This window comes from Staurois parvus, unplaced genomic scaffold (assembly GCF_062004578.1).
Source record: "Staurois parvus isolate SC_StPar_1 unplaced genomic scaffold, SC_StPar_1.0 ptg000362l, whole genome shotgun sequence".
Taxonomy (NCBI): domain Eukaryota; kingdom Metazoa; phylum Chordata; class Amphibia; order Anura; family Ranidae; genus Staurois; species Staurois parvus.
This window is the reverse complement of record NW_028318158.1, coordinates 7,194,237-7,208,788: the sequence shown is the minus strand read 5'-3', so window position 1 is coordinate 7,208,788 and position 14,552 is coordinate 7,194,237. Positions and strand designations below refer to the sequence as shown.

Below are 14,552 nucleotides of genomic sequence, written 5' to 3'. Positions count from 1 at the left end.
GAAATGTATGTAAAGCTGAACTTTAGTCTAAATACACAGACGAAATACATATATGGGAGCATTTCTTTCTGCCAACGAATGTGCTCATGTCAATCCAGTTCTGAGATAACACAGCTTTGCCACACAGCACAGGCCTGTCTGGTAAGGGAGCCTACCTGATTTTTCTCTGAAGCAGTTTATTCACCTTTGCCTTGTCCCTTCCTCAGCCTGTGACTGGACAGGTAAAAAGGAGCCCAAGCTGTCATTTATATGCCCTTCTCCCTCTTGGGAGGATGTCAACACTTAGGGTACACTAAAAGTACTACATAACTAGATGGTTAATAAAATGCCCACCACCACCTGAAGAACAGGAAGTTCCTGTGACATCACTGGACTGGCAGAAGACTTCGAGAAAAATATCTGAATATTTTTATTTGAAAAAGCCAGGAAGGAATATCTCTCTCATTCTTCTGCACCGGAATTAAATCATTCCAAGAACTCAAGTCAGAATTTCAGCTTCCCAGGTCTGTTTTTTCGCTACCTCCAGCTCCAACACGTGCTGTGTACTAAATTTGCCAACACCACTCCAGATCTGGATTCTTTGCACCCACTGGATGTATTGTTGGGTTTGGAGTCTAAGAAGCTCACCTCCACTTTCTATAACTGTCTCCTTTTGTCGGCTGCCACACGTTTGGCATACCAACTTAAAATTCGTTGGGTGGCAGACGTGAGGGAGCTGGAGGATGAAACCTGGGAAGAGGTGCTGCACCTGTGCAAAGTGTTCTCTCCGAAGCTCTCTGACCATCTTACTCATTTATGCTCCATGCACACTAGCGGGTTTTTTTTTTTTTGCAAGCTCATAAAATTCTGTGAAAAAACGCTGGTAATAGTGTTTTTTTTTTTTGTATCATTTTTGTAGCGTTCAGAAGAGTTTAGGAGCATTAGCATTTTATTAGCCTTTTGACAGTACATGTAGAGAAAAAAAAGCTAGAAAAAAGCCGTTAGGAGCATTTTAGTAGTGTTTAGGAGTGTCTAGCGTTTTTTCTGCTGGAAAAACACTAAAAAAAACTCTTAAGAGAATGCACCCTTGTGGCTTACAAAAGCCGGTGTTCGGAAAAGACTTGAAAATCTTAACGCAATAAATCAACAGGACCAGATGGTTGAACTGACGGACTGTTGTCTTTATTCACCCTTACTAACTATGTAACTCTTCTAGACATTGAACCTCAAAAAAATGCTAATAGCCTATAGTAGTGTGCATGGACACACAGGATAACTCTATTTAGCTCCTAGGAGCAGAAAAAAATATGCTGCTAATAGCTCCTAGGCACTTAAAAAATGCTAGTGTGTATGGAGCCTTGTATATACTTCAAAGGACCTACCTGATGTCTTTTTGTCCAGATACCATCTGCAATATAGCCCTCTTTGTCCCAGATGTGGAGTGGCCAGTGGTACCTTTTATCACCTACTGTGGTCCTGCCCTACTATTCAGGGATATTGGACTCCGGTGATCTGGTTTTTGCATGATCGAATGGGTTCCCATCTCACCCTCTGCACTAAGCAATGCCAACTGGGCCTATTTTACTGTTCGGACAGTGATGAATTTCACAGTTTTTTGGGGGTTTTTTTTTTGCAAGAATTTTTATTTATGGCTAGAATGCTAATTGCTCAAACTTGGCTCAGAGCACTACCACCAACTGTACAAGATGTACAACTGTACATACATAGAGGATGCCCTACCAAATATCATAAAATATGGGACAAATGGTTAGATTCTGACCTCACATGTGATGAGGGTGATAATGTAGATTTATAACTGTATTGCTACTTATATACTGCCTTATTTTAGGTTCTACACATTAGTTCCCTGCAAGGATACGCATAGTCTGAAATTAGGTCCAGTGCCTACTTCCTTGGTACCTAGAGTCATAAATGCCTTCTGTGGATTTAGGTTGTCTATACTGCACTTCTTATATTATATTTCAATCCAGTTTGCGGTATGCATTCGAATTTTACTCCTTAACCAGTTAAACATGGTTCTTATGCTTTTGTTTTGTCTTTATCATGGAACCTGTCATTGCCTTATACTTGAAATTGTAGTGACTTTATTGTATTGCATTGTACTCTGTGCTCTTCTCTAAGTAAAGAGTTTGCCCGAAAACATTCATAAAAACAAAAAAAAATTGGTGTTACTTTTATAACCACAAACGAGGCATATTAAGGTGCATATAAACCTTAAAAACGAACTTATCTTATATGCTTTGTTTTGTTTCTTTAAATTATGCAATTTGAAGCATTTTGTTTGTATCTGTTCAATAAGTGCTGAAAATACCCATTCACCATGCCTTGGGAACTGATAACTTTCTGTCCTCTCTGCCTTGGCTGCCCTCTAGTCAAAATGCTTTCAGCTATCTTTGCAGATTACAGAACCACCCACATGTTATGGAAAAGAGGGGGTTTTCTGTAGTCCTGTACGAGAGTAAAATTGTAGTCGCTATATTTGGTAAAGTGTGACCATTGTCACCCTAGGACCCTGAAGTATGTTACTGGCAGGACCGCTGGGTGAAAATGAAGGGAAAATCCTGAAAGAAAAGAAAACTAATGCAGCCACCACATCTAAGCACTGATTGGTTGCTATATTTAAGATATATGTTCTTGGGGTCACTTGCCCCCTACATTTCAGCTATGTAGGGGCAAGTTACTTTTTTTATTTACAGCATTTTGGGGCTGGCATTTAGGAGTTTCATAGCTATAGTAATAAAGGACTACCCAGAAATTCATATGTATAAAATGGATAGTTCTTTATCCTTTGTATCATTCTTGTACTTCAGTAATCTTTTGATTTTTGCAGGAATTGGATTTACCAATGCTCAAGGTTGCAGCTACAGAAATGGTGTCTGGAGTCTCAGGGGAATCTGAACAAAAGCTGAGGGAACTCTTCGACCAGGCTGTGGTAATGTCTATAATACATTTAGTTCCTGTGCCTTCATACTCAGTGGTTTTGTGCATTGACTAATGTTCTTTGGAGATATACAGTATTGTTGGTATTTTACAGCTGTGATGAAGCTTGTATGCCACATTATTTCCTTTTCTGAGCTCCAAACTGTGGTAAAAATGGAGATGAGGTCTTTTTACTTTGCTGTCCTTTGAGGAGATTGCAAATCACAATCTTACCAACCTGTGGTAGGCCTGGTTAACGTATAACCTGTTGTGTCATCCAATGACCTGGTTGTGGTTGAGGTCTAGATTTGAGTGTGTACCAGCAAGGCAGTAGTTATTCTGGTTTTCTGTGTCCTAAGACTATGACGGATACAGTGACGGATACAGTGGATATAAAAAGTCTACACACCCCTGTTAAAATGTCAGGTTTCTGTGATGTAAAAAAATGAGACAAAGATAAATAATTTCAGAACTTTTTCCACCTTTTATTCTGACCTATAAACTGATTCAGATGAACAACAAACTGAAATCTTATAGGTGGAAGGAAGTAAAAATTAAAAATAAAATAATATGGTTGCATAAGTGTGCACACCCTTAAACTAATACTGTGTTGAAGCACCTTTAGATTTTATTAACGCAGTCTTTTTGGGTATGAGTCTCAGCATGGCACATCTTGATTTGGCAATATTTACCCACTGTTCCTTACAAAAACACTCCAAATCTGTCAGATTGCGAGGGCATCTCCTGTGCACAGCCCTCTTCAGATCACACCACAGATTTTCGATCGGATTCAGGTCTGGGCTATTCCAAAGCTTTAATCTTCTGATGGTGAGGCCATTCCTTTGTTGATTTGGATGTATACTTTGGGTCGTTGTCATACTGAAAGATGACGTTCCTCTTCATGTTCAGCTTTCTAGCAGAAGTCTGAAGGTTTTGTGCCAACATTGACTGGTATTTGGAACGGTTCATAATTCCCTCTACCTTGACTAAGGCCCCAGTTCCAGCTGAAGAAAAACAGCCCAAAGCATGATGCTGTCACCACCATGCTTCACTGTGGGTATGGTGTTCTTTTGGTGATGTGCATTGTTGTTTTTGCGCTAAACATATCTTTTGGAATTATGGCCAAAAAGTTCAACCTTGGTTTCATCAGACCAGAACACATTTTCCCACATGCTTTTGGGAGACTTCAGATGTGTTTTTACAAAATTTAGCCGGGTTTGGATGTTTTTCATCTTAAGAAAATGCTTCCATCTTGCCATAGCCCAGACATATGAAGAATACGGGAGATTGTTGTCACATGTTCCACATAGCTAGTACTTGCAAGATATTCCTGCAGCTCTTTAAGGCTCCATGTACATGAGCCTACCCTGACCATCGGCCACGGGGAAACACAAATCATGGAAAAACCGCAATAACGTGGTTTTGATGCGTTTTTTTTGTTTTTTTTACGTTTTCGCGCGGTCGGCAGTCAAAACGTTCCTATCCTGAACACTATACTGCTGAATTCAAGAGAGGGAGGTTTAACTTCACCTAAACACGGCAGCTCCTAAACACTGCTAAAAGCTTGTGTACATGGACACAAGCTTTTATGGAGTTGAGTTTAGGAGCTGCTCGTGTAAATGAAGCCTTAATTTTGCTGTAGGCCTCTTCGCAGCATCCCAGAGCAGTTTTCTTCTCGTCTTTTCATCAATTTTGGAGGGACGTCACATTCTTGGTAATGTCACTGTTGTACCATATTTACTCCACTTGATGATGACTGTCTTCACTGTGTTCCATGGTATATCTAATGCCTTGGAAATTCTTTTGTACCCTTCTCCTGACTGATACCTTTTAACAATGAAATCCCTCTGATGCTTTGGAAGTTCTCTGCGGATCATGGCTTTTGCTGTAGGATGCGACTAAGAAAATGTCAGGAAATACCTACTAGAACAGCTGAACTTTATTTGGGGTTAATCAGAGGCACTTTAAATGATGGCAGGTGTGTACCGACTCCTATTTAACATGATTTTGAATGTGATTGCTTAATTCTGAACACAGCTACATCCCCAGTTATAAGAGGGTGTGCACACTTATTTTTTTCTGTTTAGGTTTTTCTGTTTACTCCCCACCCCACCCCCCAGAAAAAAAAAAATTTCAGCTTGTTGTTCAATTGAGTTGTACAGTTTAAAGGTCTCATTATAGTGGAAAAAAATCAGAAATTATTTCTTTGTCTCATTGTTTTACATCACAGAAACCTGACATTTTAACAGGGGTGTGTAGACTTTTTATATCCAAAATGAAAAAACTCTGCACAACCAAGATGATAAATCGTAATTGAGGAGAAAGAAAGAAAGCAGAAGAGAGAAAAATAGGTGGGGGGGAAACAGAAAGAAAAAGAAAAGAAGGGGCCAGTGTAAAGGGTATTGAAGGAGAAAAAAGGAGGTGGGGAGCGGGAACGGCAGTAAGCAGCAACGGAATAGCTGCCCATGCGTATCTTATGGAAGCAACCCTGATGTCCATAGCACGGCATGCGCCACAGGTACCAAACGGCGGATAAACCAAAATGGGTTTGAGTCGGGGGGACAAGGCATAGCTCCACTAGAGCGTAGCAGGGACACACATATCACGGAGAGTCGTAGAGAGGAGAAATGAAGCCAGACTGACCACAACAGCTTATGTTTATCATAGGTATGAGTAAACGCCAGCATTTCTTCCATACGCATGGTATCATTAAGCACAGAGACCCACATCGGAAGAGGGGGGGCAGCCGATTTCCAAAAAAGAGGTATTAACTGGCGGGCTGCAGACAGGAAAGAACGCAACAGACATTTCTTCTGTGGTTTTGATTTTAGTAACAACAATAATCTCAGTTTTAGATTTTACTTTTTTTCTTACATGAATCTTTGTGTGAGGAGTTGGGCTTGAAAAGCCAACAGATCAAAGAGGACATTACTGGGAGCATTTCTTAATTAAAGCATTTTTTTTTCTCGCTGTTGGCTGTAGAAGTGCTTCCACCTGCTTGGTAACTCTGAGGGCTGTATATACAGTGAGTGTATTGTATTCCCTGGTGGTGGCCTCACTCTTTTGTTGAACTGCCGCAATGGGGTTATGAACAAGAAATCCTGCAACATTGCGGCTTGATCTTTGTCTCATTGGGACTGTATGGCATTTGTGTATTCTGTTGTCAGTGGCTGTATCCCTATTAATAGCACAAAAGGCTGTATTATGTTCTAGTGGGACCAATTTAGTCTAAAATAATCTATTTATATAAGGAAGAGTTTTACTACATATCAAAGGGTTAGTTTACCTTTTCAGAAAAGGTGAGCTATTACCATACACCCCCTGGTCCACACTGTACTTACGTTTGTGGGTATTGAGCTGTCAATAGCCATGCAGCCAGTGACCTGTCAGGAGATTTGAAATCCCTGCTCTTTTCCCCCTTCTTTCTGCAGTGCTTCTGGGAAAAGATCAGAGCTCTGTGCCAGTGCTGACCAATCAGAATAGCTGTGATATGTCCTGGAAGTTCTGCAGAAAGAAAAGAGAGTAAAGTGGGGATTTCAAATCCCCAGACTACTATACTAGCTGCATGAGCACTGACAGCTCATCACTCACGGTGTTAAGTACAGCGGGGACCGAAAAGGGTTTGGGAGGGTGTATGGTTTTAGTTCACCTTTTTGATTTTTTTCTGATGAGGTGAACTAACCCATTAAGTGATTTATTTAAAAGCTAAGTTCACCTTTTGTTCACTTTTTTTTTATTAATTCCACCTCCCCTATGTACCAGTATCGCATTAATGTACTTCTTTTGCAGAAATAAAAAAAGCTTTCTATTTACTCCAGTGTTCAGATGGCTGTATAAAAAAAGACTTCTCCATTACTTCTCTCTCACTTCCTGGACAGACTTTAGGTCATGACACAGGAAGGAGTTGACCAGGTGACCTCATTAGCACACACCTTGCATCATCTACTCTCCTACCTACCACCCACCTCCAGGTGTACCTTTATCAAGTGAAATGCAGTCAATCAGTGATCAATGTTCTCAAATACACAGCCATCAATTTTTTTTCTTGCACCCTAACTTTCATCTTCTATAGATCGTTCATTTGGCAGAGTGTGCTGAGTGATCAGATAATAGCGTGTGTGGATAGAGCTGTAGTAATGAAAACAGGAGAAGTGTGTCCTCGGTGAGAGAGTTATGGAGATGTGTGGGTTGTTTTGTTTTTTTTTTGTTTTTTTTTTAATACAGCCACGTGAATACTGAGGTAAGGGGTGTGTAAAGTAAATGGAAAGCTTTTTTATTTTTGCAAAAGAAGTACATTAACCACTTAACAGCTTCCCCTATAGCAGATATACTGCTACAGGGTGGCTCTGCTGCGCAAAATCACGTAAATATACGTGATTTTGCATTTCCAGGTAGGGGGTGTGCACGCTGCCTTTCATCACTATTGGCTGTTGGATATGTCAATCACCAAGTCCCGGCCAGGAATCATCGGCAGGGCTGAGAGGGGAGGGATCTGTGTGCAAACAACATAGATCTCTCTAGTGTCAGCATGGATATGCTGCTTTGTATCTCTGCACAACAGAGAGATACAAAGCAGCATGTCTTCCGAGTAAAACTCAACACAGCACACATAGTGAAACACACACAGCACACTGTTAACACTTTGATTGTCCCAGATGTTAACCCCTTCCTGCCTAGTGTCATTAGTACAGTGTCAGTGCTTTTTATTAGCACTGATCACTGTATTAGTGTCACTGGGAATGTCAGTGCCAATTAATCAGTTCCCAACCAGTGTCCGAATGCTTGCCACAGTCCCGCATTCCCGCTATAAGTCGCTGATCACCGCCATTTCTAGTATTAAAAAAAAAAAATGTGTATCTATACTGACATTATGGACAATATAACTTTCACGTAAATGAATTACTGTACACCTATTGGGATTTTTTTTTTAGCAATGACATGTAGCAGAAAACATTTTGGCCTAAATTTATGATGAAATGTTATTTTTTTAAATTATTTTATTGGATACGTTTTTATAGCAAAAATCAAAAAATATTTTTGATTTGCTTGTTTTTTTTGTTTGTTTTTTTTTTTTTGTTTTGTTTTTTTTCAAAATTGTCGGTCTTTTTTGTGCTATATGAAAAAAAAAAATGCAGAGGTGATCAAATACCACCAAAAGAAAGCTCCATTTGTGGAGAAAAAAGGGACGTAAATTTAATTTGGGTGCAACATTGCATGACCATCAGTTAAAGTAATGCGCCGCCATATCGCAAACAAATGGCCTGGTCAGGAAAGGGGGGGGTAAATCTTCTGGAGGGTAAGTGGTTAATGCTATATTGGTACATATGGGAGCTGGAATTTAGAAAAAAAAAAATGGTGAACTTGGACTTTAAGTGGAGTTCCAACCAAAAGTTTTTATTTAGCTAGCAGGGAAGGGTCAGATAGTCTGCTGTTGTTTTGTTGTGGTTTTGTTTTTTTTTTGGGGGGGTTATTTTATTCTGATAGGGAGATTGGACTTTTTATCACCAGGACAGGAAGGTAGAGGAAAGCTTTTGAACAGGCACATGGGCAACAATAACACTTTGTTTAGTAGAGTCAGAATTGCAGTCATATTTTCTGTTTCAATTGAAAATATTTCCTGTTACTTCCTGTCCTATGGACAGTGGGCACCATGTGAGGAAGTGAAGGGGATATCTCCCCAGTTAAACACAAGACAACGTCTACAACCTGCCAGGGGTTTTAACCCAGACACATTCAATTCATTCCAAAACTCATAAAGGTTTAGTGTTTGAATTTGCTGTACCAATATGTGTTTTGTGTTGAATATTTCAGAGTAGCGCCCCTTGTATTCTTTTCATTGATGAGATTGATGCTATAACCCCAAAGAGAGAAGTGGCCTCTAAAGACATGGAGCGGAGGATTGTGGCCCAGCTGCTCACCTGTATGGACGGTGAGTGTTAGTCCTCTTTTGTACTGCTAGTGTTCCGCCAAGGTTTCTTACAAGCTAATTTTTGACCATTTTTTTTTCTCCCACCAGATTTAAATAACCTGGAGGTGACTGCTCAGGTTCTCGTCATTGGGGCCACCAACCGCCCGGATTCTCTGGACCCTGCACTGCGTCGTGCTGGAAGGTTTGACAGAGAAATCTGCCTTGGGATTCCAGATGAGAAAGCCAGGCAGAGGTAGTGCTGATTAAACCACACTACATTCTTGATAACATGTATTGATTAATTTGGAAAATACAGAGTTTAGGTAACACCCTTTATTGGCTAACTTATTGACGAATAAGTTCACCTTTTGGTAAAAAATAATAAATGCCAGTTTTTTGCAGGTAAAATAATGTGCATTTATTATTTTTGCTTTAGGAGCATGTAAAGCATTGCACCAGCGATCAGTAGATCGCTGGTTCCATGTTGGTCTTCTGCAGATCTATCAGTATATGTGCTTGCCCGCACGGAATGTACAAGCAAGCAGATATATTGATCGGAAAATTCAGTGAACTACAGCGCCGTGGTAGTTCATTGAGAACTACTAGCAGACAACCACTAAGTCTGTTGGGACCTGTAGTTCCTCATTCACAAAGAAGTGATGTGGCTGGGAGGTGGAGCCCCGCACAGCCATGTTTATTTTAAATTTGACAGCTCTTTGGGAGGAGAAGATTCCCTGCTAGCTGTCAGAGCGGGGGGCCAGTGCTTTCATAACATGTTACCTCCCTGAATATGGGTGTAATATGTTAGGAAAGGTGAGCTCATCCTTTAAAGATGCAAGCTTTTGGGTTGCTTTTGATTTTTTTTTTTTTTTTTTTTTTTATAGGCTGAAGAAGGGATCACATCTTTAAGCACTTAAAGCCTGTGTCCACTTTTGCTGTTAAATGTGAGAAAACCCCACTTTGTGTTCTCATTCGCACAGCAAAATTAAAAACAAAACATTTCTTACCTTTTCAGATATTTCTAAGAGGTGCCATGGCTGTATTTAGGAATTATTGAAAAGTCTTAAGCAGTACATAGATGAGACAGTTTTTTTGTTTTTTTTTCAGTGAAAAAAAACTGACCTGATTCCCCTATCCCTGCATGCGAGGTGATTGGGGTAATTCTATTCGCTGATACTTTGTATTCTCACAGCGAGGAGACTTCTCCCACCATCAGAATACACTGGTCAGCATTGCAGGCTATACCCTGCAGCGCTGATTGAGTGGGTAAAATCCAGCAGGGCTGTTGTACAAAAGTTGGTAGAGAACAAAAAACGTGCAAGTGCAAAATACCAATACAAAAAAGTGCACTTAGGGGTATGCTTTTGTCCACCCCCCGAAAGGGTAGGACCTCTACCCTGATCCTTTTGGGCACAAGGCTCCTGACTGGGACAAAGGGTTTCCAACATGGCACAACTAGCCAAAAAGCCTGGTGGATCCCTTTCCTTGTGGCTAGCCAAAGCCGATTACAAAGTACTAGGTCAGGGAGCTCTCCCAAAGAGCCCCAAGGAACAGGGGAGGAAGGAACCTAAGGGCCGCACATCCTCCCCCTAGACTTCAGGGCAGGCTCAAGGAAACACACCCTCCATCCAAGTGAGAACAAAACACACACTTAAGTGAAAGGTGACAAACCGTGAGGAAAAAATAAGTTACCGTGCAATTGTGCACTGGCTAGGCCCTGAGGCCTGTGGCAAAAACATTGCCCTGGACTTAGCCAAAAGGCCTAGCCCTAAAAGGCGCTGTGCAGAAAAAGTGTTTAGAGCAGTGACCATGTGCACTTTTCACACTTGGATTGCACCCCCATGTGTTACTAAGAGCACCCCTGGGGCAACCTGCCAATACATTGGTCAAAATTTGGCTGGTCCCTGCACAACCAGACAAACTTCGATGCATGTATGGTCAATTTCACAGTGTCTTGTCCCCACACAGAGTGAGCTGTCCCTCATTAACATACAAGCTGTCCCTCATTAACATACAACATACATATATGGGGGTGGTGGTTTCTACATTTGTAACTCTTTGTTTGGACAGGCAGTGCTAAAATTTAGTTTAGAGCTGATAATGAAGAAATGCAAACACAGTACAGACAGGGCTAATTATGCTAAACATTACTCCACAGCCCCATTCCCAACAATACAAAGCAGGGAGAGCATTAAACATTTTTTTAAAAAATAGCTTGTTACCTTTTTGAGTGCTTAATCTTGCTAAAAAATCTTAAAGTTCATGTTAATGAGAACACAAAATCAATATAGGTGTTACCCCAATTTTGCTGCAAAAGATTAAATACATTTTAAGTTGGCCATAAAAGAGGGTTATCGTTTAAACCTCAAACTTTCTTCAGGAATTTTGCATAAATTGTGTCCTATGGTCCTGTACGTTTATCAGAAATTTCAGACTTTGTCCAGCTCTATTCCTTTAGGCTCCTTGTAAAGGTGTGACTTTCCTGAGTTAGCACTTCACACTCAGACATTGGTGCTTAATGTGACCTTTGCTTTATCTCCTCTGCAGGAAAACAGTAGGCTTGATAGCAAAGCTGCATGAAAATAACATTAGATAAAGAGAAGATTTTAAATGTACTTTGACAAGGGCAGTTTCCAGCATTGCACCATCCTTGACACTTAAAATGAACCCAAATTCTCTAGAAAAGGACCTTATGTAAAATGTGCTAAAGTGCAGGCACCACACTCTGCTTGATCTATGTCTCTGTGGAACAGTTTTACCAATCCCCCCCGAAGTGAAATTTAATGACAGGACCCCCAAAATTTACAAACGGCACCAAAAATTATTTTGTACTGACAGAGTCACAATGTTTACTGACACTTAAAAAAAAAAAAAAAGTACATAAAAACACCATTTTAAGTGGCAATGTTTTCTGGATAAAAGAAAAGTCAAAATCCATATTTATCCATTTCCTTTAAGGTACGGTTAATATAACCCAGGCAGCACAGAGTTCCCCCTTAAATCAGAGTCTGCTGGATTCCCACTTACAGTGCAAGGGGAAATCTGATGTAAAGGGGAACACTGCAGATCATGATGTAAGGGGACTGCTTGCAGACATTTTGCCTAAGGGGGAACTCTGATATAAGGTGGTCTCTGGTCACTAGAGCCCTACCTTAATCAGAGTCCATAGATTTCTCCTTTAAATCATAGGTCCCATTTACATCAGAGTCTGCAGTGTTGCCTTTTACATCAGAGTTCCCCCTTGCACTGTAATGGGGAATCCCGCAGACTCTGATATAAAGGGGAATCAGGACACTGATTTAGGGGGGAACACTGGGAACTCTGATGTGGTGGGGACTGTGTGACCATAGATCATTCCACAGAGTGAATACACTAAGGTAAGGGGTCACTGATAGAAGGGGGAACCTTTATATCAGTGCCCCCCCTTACCTTGCTGTATTTACTTTTCCCTTACATGAGTCAGCCCCCCACTGTGCAGCGTTCAGTAAAAAGGTCCTCTGCTTACTCCAGCTTGGCGGCTCTGGTTTCATGACTCTGGTTGCAGACAATGGTACCGGAGGCGGTCGGAGACCGCAGACAATGGTACAGGAGGCGGTCGGTGACCGCAGACAATGGTACAGGAGGCGGTCGGAGACCGCAGACAATGGTACAGGAGGCGGTCGGAGACCGCAGACAATGGTACAGGAGGCGGTCGGAGACCGCAGACAATGGTACAGGAGGCGGTCGGAGACCGCAGACAATGGTACAGGAGGCGGTCGGAGACCGCAGACAATGGTACAGGAGGCGGTCGGAGACCGCAGACAATGGTACAGGAGGCGGTCGGAGAGGATACAGGAAATGGTGAGTACTCATGGAGTGGTCCAAGTTCCGGACTCAAAAAAGAGACAGTCCTTCCTGTCTGTGTCATAACTCCAGCAGCACACTATAGAGATCATGTTTGATGAGAATTCGTGGCATATGCCGGTCTCCAGGTGGCAAGTCCATTCATTATTGGCGCAAAGCAACGCCATGACATCACTGCGCATATACCCGCCCAAGAACAGCTGAAAATGGCCGGCTTTAAACTGCGCATTCACAGGCCTGCCTGAGAACAGCCTGAAATTGCAGAGCGGGTCGGCTTTAAACGGCGCGTTCGCAGCCCTGCTCGAGCACAGCCGAAAATGTCAGAGCTTGCCCGGGTTGATTTGGAGCTGCACAGTTCCAAAGTCGACCCAAAGCCATGTTTCTTATGGATGGCCAACATCTGGAACGGGCATTTACCGAAAGCCTGTAAATGGGATAAAATTTACGGACTGTCAGTAAATTTACAGACGACGTCAACCCTGCTGTGGAGCCTCTTGGAACTTTACACAAGCTGAACTTTTTCTTCAAGTCGAATTTAAAGTGCACGTAAACCTTACATCCCTTTTGGTCTGTTTAAATATACCATTGATAACATTTTGTTCTACCTGTTCAATAAGTGCAAAAAAGTGCTAATTGATACTCTCAAGTGTGTTCTGCAGTGTTATTTGAAGTAATATTATCATCCCTGTCCAGTTCACCCCTGAACTGTAAAGTCTGTTACACCTGCTCTCATGCTTAATGCTTTTTATCTACAGAGGGACACCACCATCTTGGTTCAGGCATCATCCAGGGTCAGCATATACTTCCTGGACTGAGATGCCAGCTCAGAGATGTATCAAATCCCGGTTGGTTCAGCAGGGACCAGTTGAGATCCAATCCATCTATAGGTAGGCTGGTTGTACCCAAGTCAATCCATTGATCAACTTGGGTATAACCAGTGTTTCAGATGCGGGGGACAAAGACTTAAAGCAGGGCTCCACTCAAAAGAGGAAGTTCCACTTTAACTCCTGGTGCCTGTCGGTACTTGGCAGTGTTCACAAATATCTGAATATCACTTTGTGACTTGCTATAAAGATACAATGTTGCAGTCTTCTGACTGAGGAATTTCTTCCTGCTGCAGACTGACATTTTCTCAGCCAAGCAAAGTCACTGGACTAAAGAAATTTATAGGCTAATGCAGGCCATAGATGGGTCGAAAATCGGCCGATTTTTCGGCCGAAAATAAAATCGGTTGATTTTCGGATCGTTAGTGGGTTAATTGTTCGGCCGTTTTTTGGCATTTTGGCAGATTTTTTTTATTGGTAAAGTTGGAAAAAGATCGGCCGATTCTGCCGATCGGCCGATTTTCGCAGCAATTATGGGCAAACCAATAAAAACTCTGCGCATGAGCAGTGACCTGCGAGAGGAAGGCAAAAAGATGAGGATGAAGAAGAAGAGGATGAGGATGAGGAAGAAGAGGATGATGAGGAAGAGGAGGATGAGGAAGAGGAGGATGAGGAAGAGGAGGATGAGGAAGAGGAGGATGAGGAAGAGGAGGATGAGGAAGAGGAGGATGAGGAAGAGGAGGATGAGGAAGAGGAGGATGAGGAAGAAGAGGATGAGGAAGAAGAGGATGAGGAAGAAGAAGAGGATGAGGAAGAAGAAGAGGATGAAGAAGAAGAAGAGGATGAAGAAGAAGAAGAGGAAGAAGAAGAAGAAGAAGAGGATGAAGAAGAAGAAGAGGATGAAGAAGAAGAAGAAGAAGAAGAAGAGGATGAAGAAGAAGAAGAAGATGATGAAGAAGAAGAAGAAGAAGAGGATGAAGAAGAAGAATTCCAGTCCGGCAAAAAGTGTCCCTGCAGAGAGCTCCGCTATTTCTTTGACAGTGCTTTGACATTTATAG

At 41.7% G+C, this 14,552-nt stretch overlaps 1 protein-coding gene across 2 annotated transcripts in view; it reads left to right on the top strand.

Annotated features, from left to right (window-relative positions):
• NVL (nuclear VCP like) overlaps positions 1–14,552 on the top strand; it is an 81,048-nt gene that overhangs the window by 22,996 nt on the left and 43,500 nt on the right. For both annotated transcript variants that reach the window (XM_089685068.1, XM_089685069.1), the window contains 3 exons: positions 2,831–2,932; positions 8,731–8,848; positions 8,936–9,080. In XM_089685068.1, coding sequence (XP_089541194.1) covers positions 2,831–2,932; positions 8,731–8,848; positions 8,936–9,080 — 365 coding nt within the window. The remainder of the gene's footprint in view (positions 1–2,830; positions 2,933–8,730; positions 8,849–8,935; positions 9,081–14,552) is intronic.